The following is a 9,132-nucleotide window of genomic DNA, read 5'->3' as shown; positions in this document are numbered from 1 at the left end:
TTTTTTTTTTTTTTTTTGGGTCCAGTCGTGGGGCCTGAACTCTGGGCTTGGGCGCTGCCCCTGCACTCTTCAGCTCAAGGTGAGCGCTCTACCACTTGAGCCACAGCGCCACTTCTGGTTTTCTAGTGATTTATTGGAGATAAGAGGCTCAAGGACTTTCCTGCCTGGGTTGGCTTTGAATGGTGATGCTTGAGCCACAGCGCCACTTCCCGTTTTCTAGTGGTTTATTGGAGATAAGAGGCTCTAACTGACTTTCCTGCTCGGGCTGGCTTTGAACTTCCATCCTCAGATCTCAGCCTCAGCTAGGATTACAGGCCTGAGCCACCAGCGCCCAGCTGACTGTTGTGTTCTTGTATCTCCTTATAATATCCTGTGTGCTAGGGAACTGATTTCTGGCTCCGTTCCCCGTACAAAGTTAGCACAACCTTGGAAAAGGTTAAGTAAGACGACCTTCCTGGTTTCTTGGTCTGTTAAATGAGGCCATAATGAGATGCCCTTCCCCTCTGAAGTCCTAGCATATGTCTGCCACTGCGTACCGCCACTTTTCTACCTATGTGTATCCTTTTTTTTGCCAGGGGGTGGGGGTGTGGGGGGCGTGGGGAGAGCAGTCAGTCATAGTGCTTGACCTCAGGGCCTGGGCGCTGTCCCTCAGCCCTTCAGTTCAAGGTGAGTGTTCTACCATGTGAGCCACAGCGCCACTTCTGTTTTTCTGGTGGTTTATTGGCAATAAGAGTCGGACTTTCCTGCCTGGGGCTGGCTTTGAACTGAGATCTTCAGATCTCAGCCTCTTGGAGTAACTAGGATTACAGGTGTGAGCCACTGGTGCCCAGCTGTGTACAACACTTAAAGTGAATTCAAATCATGGTTTGAAAATGACATCATGATAATGCGTTTTTTATTTTAGAAAAACATGTGTGTGTGTTTGTGTGTGTGTGTCCGTGTCCATGTCTATGTCTTTGTCTATGTGTCTGTCCTGGTCCTAGGGCTTGAAATCAGGGCCTCATTGAGCAACTTTGCTTATGTTTTTGTTATTATAAAGTTTCAATTAAGTTCACAAGTATAGCTCACTGGTGGGTTCATCTGGTGGGTTGATGGGCTAGTCTCAGTCAGGCAGCTTGTCCCTTTTTTCTGCATACCACATCTCATCTTCAAAGAGACTGGACCACCTTCTTCATATTGTTCATTCGTCAGGGGTGAGAAGCATTTTATCCAGCCTTTAATTATTTTGAATTTGCTAATATTGAATTGACCAAAGCAGTTGATAACAGCCAGGTCCAATATGAATGTGAAAATTTGGTATACTCTACAGAAGTATACACTGTGAAGCATGGCTCAGAAAGGTCTTTAGTTTACACCTTCCATGCTAATTATTCCATCTTCTTCAGTTGAGGACTTCCTAAGTTGGTTTTTTTTCAGAATCTTGTTATAGATGTATTTGGAATTGTCAATCCCATATGCTCATGTTGAAGTTCATTAGGACTGTACCAATTTTGGTTCAAAGAATTAGAACACCTGGGTAAAAGATTGAATCAGACTAAGATTAATCAGTATCTATTCCTGCCTATATCTGATCTTATTTTAAAGTAACGAACAGCCGGGCACCAGTGGCTTACTCCTATAATCCTAGCTACTTAGGAGGCTGAGATCTGAGGATCATGGTTCAAATATAGCCCAGGCAGGAAATCTGTGAGATTCTTACTTCCAATTAAGTACAAGAAAACTAGAAGTGGGGCTGGGAAGGTGGCTCAGTGGTAGAGCGCTTGCCTTGCATGCCTGAGGCCCTGGGTTCGATTCCTCAGCACCACATAAGAAAAAAAGAAAAAACCTGGAAGTGGCGCTGTGGCTCAAGTGGTAGAGCACTAGCCTTGAGCTGAAGAGCTGAGGGACAGCGCCCAGGCCCAGAGTTCAGGCCCCACGACCCGACCCCCCCCCCAAAAAAAAAAAAAAAGAAAACTAGAAGTGGCCCTGTGGCTCAAAGTGGTACAGCACTAGCCTTGAGCACAAAAGCTGAGGCACAATGCCTAGGCCTTGAGTTCTAAACACAGATGGACTGGAAAAAAAAAAAGGGAAAATTGAGAGTGTCGTACTGTGTTTCTTAGGATTAATGTTGTTTTCCATAAGTTAAAGTACTTGGGAATGCTATTTGGTAATTGGTTATAAACCCAATGCAGTTCTATCTCAAGCTTTCACATTATTCTCAGATATGGGATAATAAACATTAGCAGTGAGTCAGTTATCAAAGAGAAAATTTGTATTTCAGTAGTGGCCTGTAGTGTTTAATAACATGTTGTGATTATCTGTTTTGTTTTTGTTTCATTTTAGCTCTTCAGAGAAGTAAGAATAATGAAGATTTTAAATCATCCAAACATAGGTATTTTCTGCTTTCTTGTGAATACTTTAGGGATCTAAATGCATAGATGAAAGTATCTCATGAAGCTAAATACATATTCCTGAGTAGACTCTTCACTCATACTTCAGGTATACTTCTTAATTACACCTACACCCACATATACTCACACCCACTAATAGTACACACACACACACCCCATTTAATAGTATTTTGAGCTTGAAGCTTTAATACAATAGAAAGATCTATAATTAGACTGAGTGTAAATTTTTAGTGTGTTTGAAAACTTAATTGTATTACATTAGTAGATACGAGAAAGTGGAATTATAGAAAGTCAGAATGTATACATTGATTTTTTTATTTTTTGTTGGTCCTGGGGCTTGAACTCAGGGCCTGGGCACTGTCTCTGAGCTTTCTCACTCAAGGCCAGTGTTCCACCACCTTAAGCTACTTCACCACTTAAGTTTTCTTGTGGTTAATTGGAGATAAGAATCTCATAGAGCTGGGAAGATGGCTCAGTGGTAGAGTGCTTGCCTGCCTCGCATGCATGAGGCCCTGGGTACGATTCTTCAGCACCACATAAACAGAAAAAGCCAGAAGTGGTGCAGTGGCTGAAGTGGTAGTTTTAGCCTTGAGCTGAAGAGCTCAGGGACAGTGTCCAGGCCTAGAGTTCAAGCCCTGTGACCAACAAAAATAAATAAAGAATCTCATGGAATTTCCTGCCTCGGCTGGCTTTGGAGCTTGACCCTCAGATCTCAGCCTCCTGAATAGCTAGGATTACAGATGTGAAAGTAAGCTGGGACTTGACTCTAATGGCAACAAGCATCAGGCCCCTTCAATATGACCACAAAGGAATAAAGAAAATACTTGAACAGAGCAGTACTAACAAGACAGATGAGTTACCAGGCAACAATGGCTCACAGCTGTAATCCTAGCTTCTCAGGAGGCTGAGATCATGGTTCGAAGCCAGCCTGGGCAGGAAAGTCCATGAGATTCTTTTCTCCAATTAACAACCAAAAAGCCAGAAGTGGTGCTATGGCTCAATTGGTAGGCAATATGCTGGAGCAAAAAACTTCAGGAACAGTGGCAAAGCCCAAGGTTCAAGCCCCAAAACCAGCACCAAAAAGAAAAAAATAAATGGCATACTTGCTATCTAGTTTTTTTGCCAGTCCTAGGGCTTGAACTCAGGGCCTGGGCACTGTCCCTGAACTTTTGCTCAAGAGCCACAGTGTTAGTTCCGGCTTTTTCTGTTTATGTGATACTAAGGAATTGAACCCAGAGCTTCATGCGTGCTATGCAAGCGCGCTACCACTAAGCCACATTCCCAGCCCTTTTTATTATTTATTTAATGACTTTCGTTGTTGTGTTGTTTTAGTTTATGTGGTACTGAGGAATGGAACCCAGGGCCTCATGCATGCTAGGCAAGTACTCTACAACTAAACTACAATCCCAGTCCATGATCTTTTTTTAATTTTTTAATTTTTATTTATTTATTTATTTATTTTTGGGTCCGATCGTGGGGCCTGAACTCTGGGCCTGGGCGCTGTCCCTCAGCTCTTCAGCTCAAGGCTAGCATTCTACCACTTGAGCCACAGCACCACTTCCGGCTTTTTTCCTTTTGCTTATGTGGTGCTGAGGAATCGAACTCAGGGCCTCATGCATGTAAGGCAAGTACTCTACCACTGAGCCACCTTCCCAGCCCCCAGCTTAATTTTTTTAAATGTGGTGTTGGGCTGGGCTCCAGTGGCTCAGGCCTATAATCCTAGCTACTCTGGAGGCTTAGATCTGAGGATCATGATTTAAAGCCAGCTGGGGCAGAAAACTCTGTGAGACTCTTATCTCCAATAAATCACTCAGAAGTAGGGTATGGCTCAAGTAGAGTTCTAGCCTTGAGCTGAATAGCTGAGGGACAGCGTCCAGGCCCAGAGTTCAAGCCCCACGACCGACAAAAAAAAAAAAAAATGTGATGTTGGGTTCAGACCCAGAGTTTTGTGCATGTTAGGCAAGCCCTTTTCCATTGAGCTACAGGTTAGGCCATAGTTTGTTTTAGCAGTGCTGGGATCACCCAGGGCTTTGGGCCTGACTAGGTAAGTTCTTTACCACTGAGCTACATATCCAGCCTCAAAACTATAGTTAAACACTGAAATTATACCTTGATTTAGAGTTCTCTGTTTACTGATGGTTTTTTGCTTATAGAATTATTATTATTTTTTTTTTGCCAGTCCTGGGGTTTGAACTCATGGTCTGAGTGCTGTTTCTGACAAGGCTAGCTTTCTACCACTTGAGCCACAGATTCCTCCACTTCCAGCCTTTTGTGCTTAATTGGAGATAAGAGCCTTAAACGGAAGTGGCACTGTGGCTTAAGTGGTAGAGAGTTTGCCCAAGCCTGACGAGCGCAGGAACAGCGCCCAAGCCCAGAGTTCAAGCCCCTCGACCGACCAAAAAAAAAAAAAAAGAAAGGAATTTTTAAGAAATTCTGGGTACCCAGAAATAAAATTGAGTTTGTGACATTCCTCACTTTTATAGTCTCTTCTGTTGTACTGTATGATTTTAAAAAATCCCTAGAAGCATTTTTTATTGAGCCAGTACTCAAAAACTCTCTTAATAGAGGAAAGTTGCTTTTCATAGTGTATACATGTACATGGGTTGTTATGTTCATGGGTAAGCCTGCAGACATTTGTTTTTCTTTTGTCTTTTCCTCTCTCTCAGTGAAATTGTTTGAAGTCATTGAAACTGAAAAAACACTCTACTTAATCATGGAATATGCAAGTGGAGGTAAGCATATACTTTTCCCCCTTCTTTTCTTTCAGAAGATTGCATAGCCAGACTATCCATATGGATAATTGTTAAGTTTCATCTAAATCCGGACTCATAATACACTAGTGAAGAACCAGAAAAGCTGATATTTAGCTGATAAAAGCTGCTAAATATCATTTACCACTTAAACTGTTTCCAAGTCTGTAGTTCAGTGCTTCACGTGGGCAACTTTTCCCCACTGTCCATCTCCAGAAATTGTGTTAAACTGAAGCTATGTGTGCATTAAACCCTAACTGCCCATTTGCATCTTTCTCAGCTCCTGTTAACCACCATTCTGTCTCTGAATTTAACTACTTTAGGTACTGAATAGAATGGGAGTCATACAGTATTGTCTTTTTTTTGCCTGGCTTTTTCACTTAGCATAATGTCTTTGAAGTAACCTGTTTTGTGGCATGTGCTGTTATTTCCTTCATTTTTAAGGCTGAATTCCTGTATATTTTGTGTACATTTTATTTGTCCCAAGTATTTAGATTTATTAATAAATGAGTGTGGTGAAAATAAATGTGTGCTATATGTTAGATGCTTTTCTTTCTAGATTTTAATGTCATTGGTGGCCAAAAATGATGGCTTCAGAACATATTACTGTATTTTTCTTAAAATGAAAATTAAAGTCTAATAGTTTTTTGAATTGATTCTCACTGTGGAGGTCAGCAGCTCTCCCGGTCACCTTTTCATTATCCCCACCTCTGGCCCATGTTAGACACATGGTAGATATTCAACAGATTTAGAGTTAGACTACATTTGTAAAATGTAAACCTCTGGAGAAGCTTCCTTCAAGATTGTAGTTTTTTTTTGTTGTTGTTGTTTGTTGTTGTTGTTGTTTTATCAGTTGTGGGACTTGAACTCTGTGCCTGGGCACTGTCCCTCAGCTCTTCAGCTCAAGCCAAGCGCTCTACCGCTTGAGCCACAGCACCACTTCCAAGATTGTAGTTTTGTCTTATAATAATTATTATTTTGCCAATCTTAGAGCTCGAACAGAGGGCCCGGGCATTGTTCCTAAGCTTCTTTTGCTCAAGGCTATCACTCTATCACTTGAGTCATAGTGCTACTTCTGGCTTTTCTGTTTGTGTATACTGAGGAATCAAACCCAGGGCTTCACGCATACTTTTGAAAATTTAGTTGGGATTTTCAAACTTGAGCAATAGGAAGAACTGAAGGTTAATGCAGAACCAAAAATTTGTATAGAATTGCAGTACTCATCCTATGTGAAGCACCACAACATAGAGTTCCCTTATAACTGCCTTGTTTGTGTGACCCTTGCGGTGGTGGAGGTGCTTGATTAAGCATCTTGTTCTTCACAGTGTCTCCACAGAATGGCTGGGCAGTGAGTGATGGGCCTTGAGGAAGTAGATGCTAGGAAGGCTTACTACAGTCTACTACTGCCAGTTATGGAGCAAGGCCTTCTGTTAGCATATAACCTCTCTGGTTTATCAGTTTACCATTGTTCTCTGTTCCTCTGTAGCTTAGAGACTCAGACCATGGGATTACTCTTAGTTATATAGGGGCAAGACTGGAATGGATGAGAAGAATCCCAAGTTTAAGGGAAAGGAGATGGGTAAACTGTATGCTGGTAGCTAACACATATAATCCTAACTACTCAGGAACCGGAGACCTGAAAGGATCAAGGCTCAGAGTCAGCCGGGGCAGGAAAGTCAGTGAAGAGTCTTACTTCCCAATTAACCACCAGAGAACCATATGTGTAGCTGTGGCTCCAAGTGGTAGAGTATTAGCCTTGAGCAAAAAAGCTCAGAGGCAGCCCAGGCCCTAAGTTCAAGCCCCATGACTTAAAAAAAAAAAAGAAGAAGAAGAAGCCAGGTGCTGTTGGCTCATGTCTGCAATCCTAGCTACTCAGGAGGCTGAGATCTGAGGATCATGGTTCAAAGCCAGCCCAATAAACCACTAGAAAACCGGAAGTGGCACTGTGGCTCAGGCGGTAGAGCGCTCACTTTGAGCTGAAGAGCTAAGGGACAGCGCCCAAGCCCAGAGTTCAAGCCCCATGACCGATGACCAAAAAAAAAAAAGGATGGGTAAATCCAGCTAGCCCTTGCTGACCATATGACTTGAAAATTTGGCTGGCTGGGGTTTGAGAATGTGGCGGAGTACTGTGTTTCTTGAGTAGCAAGCCAAGGCTCTGAGGTCAAACTTTCATATCAGAGTAAAAAATAATGTCCAGCTAACTGGGCTTCACTGTGTGTATTCTAACATAGTCCTCAATATTATACCTTAAGGAATAAAAAAAAAAAAAAAAGTGGTTGTTTACTGTCTTGGGGTGGATTGTATGGTTTGATGGTACTAGGATTTGAATTCCGGGCCTTGCTTTACTAGTGTAGTAGTCTACCACTGAGCCATGTTTCTAGCCCTGGTTTTCATGAGTTATTTTTAGAATTGTCTCCCTTCCTGTGCTTGCTGGCTCCTGTGTCACGATCTGCCTACTTTAGGCTTCCCATAGTTACTGGAATCACAGGCAAGTACCATTGTTCAGCCTCCCTTTGTGGGGACAGTCTCAAGTACCTTTCTGCCCAAGTTGGCCTAGAATTGTAATCTTCCCATTCTCAATTTCCCATAAAGCCTTGGATGACAGGCATGAACCACTGTCCCTAGTTATAGTTTGAGAATGGGGGTCTTATGAATTATTCTGCTCAGGCTGTTCTCAAACCATGATCCTCCTGTTCTCATCCCCTCAATTTGAGTAGCTAGGATTACAAGTATGATCCACTGGCACCCAGCTGGACTGTGTTATCATCAGCTCAGGGAAGCACTGTCTGATATGCACATTAAATTGACTGTTCTTGCTGGCTGCTGGTAACTTACACCTAGAATCCTAGCTCTACTACTCAGGAGGCTGAGATCTGAGGATTGTGACTCAAGCCAGCTGAGGCAGGCAGGAAAGTCCATGAGACTCTTATCTCTAGTTAACCACCAGAAAACCGTGGCTCAAGTGGTAGAGCACTAACAGGACCCATATCTAGTATCACCCCGTCCAACCTTTCTCTTGGTAAGGGTGCCACTCTGCTTTTTTTCTCCTGGTAAATAGCCTTTAGAGGGTTTTGGTTCAGTTGCTTAATCTGAATGTTAATACCTTTTTAATAAGGACAAAGAGATCTGACTTGAATTCCTAGTTTCTGAGTTGAATGATTATTAATTGCTTTATGGTTCCAGAAATCTCTTTAAGAGGCTTACATTGTATTAAAGTTTTTTTTTTTTTTTTTTTGGGTCCAGTCGTGGGGCCTGAACTCTGGGCCTGGGCGCTGTCCCTCAGCTCTTCAGCTCAAGGCTAGCTTTCTACCACTTGAGCCACAACGCCACTTACGGCTCTTTTTCTTTTTGCTTATATGGTGCTGAGGAATCGAACCCAGGGCCTCAGGCATGCAAGACAAGCGCTCTACCACTGAGCCACCTTCCCAGCCCTGTATTTAAGTTTTTAAAAATAGTTTTAAATTATGTTAAGAGACTTGAACTTATCTGTGCTCTTTGCAGCAGAAAGTGGTCTTCAACATTCACTTGCTCTCTGTTCCTGAAGTTAAACTGCTCTCAGTAAATATTTACATATCTTTAGTTGTTTTCACTTATTTGGTATTGATACCACTTCTCTGGAAACACATAGGTCATTTATTTAGAAAATGCTGATAATAAGCTGGATGTTGTGACACTCACCTGTAATCCCAGCACTTGGGAGATGGAGGCAAAATAGTTTGACACCAGCCTGGGCTACATGGCAAGAACCTGTTGAGAGTGGGGAGGGAGGAGTGAAGAGGTAGAGAGAAACTGGATTTCACTCACACTTCATCATGGTTAGAAAGCATTGTGTAGTGTTAGGCTGGGAAGGTGGCTCAGTGGTAGAGCACTTGCCTTGTATGCCTGAGCCCTGGGTTCAATTCCTCAGCACCATATAAGCAAAAAGAAAAAAGCCAGAAGTGGCGCTGTGGCTCAAGTGGTAGAGCGCTAGCCTTGAGCTGAAGAGCTGAGGG

The 9,132-nt window shown here is 42.7% G+C and overlaps 1 protein-coding gene across 1 annotated transcript in view; it reads left to right on the top strand.

Annotated features, from left to right (window-relative positions):
- Positions 1-9,132, top strand: part of Mark3 (MAP/microtubule affinity-regulating kinase 3) — a 74,984-nt gene that overhangs the window by 23,921 nt on the left and 41,931 nt on the right. Inside the window, exons 5-6 of the mRNA XM_013012886.1 lie at positions 2,323-2,371; positions 5,057-5,122. Coding sequence (XP_012868340.1) covers positions 2,323-2,371; positions 5,057-5,122 — 115 coding nt within the window. The remainder of the gene's footprint in view (positions 1-2,322; positions 2,372-5,056; positions 5,123-9,132) is intronic.

Source organism: Dipodomys ordii, unplaced genomic scaffold, assembly GCF_000151885.1.
Source record: "Dipodomys ordii isolate 6190 unplaced genomic scaffold, Dord_2.0 Scaffold2, whole genome shotgun sequence".
Taxonomy (NCBI): Eukaryota; Metazoa; Chordata; class Mammalia; order Rodentia; family Heteromyidae; genus Dipodomys; species Dipodomys ordii.
Note: the sequence above shows the minus strand (reverse complement) of the source record. Positions and strands in the feature narration are given on the sequence as shown.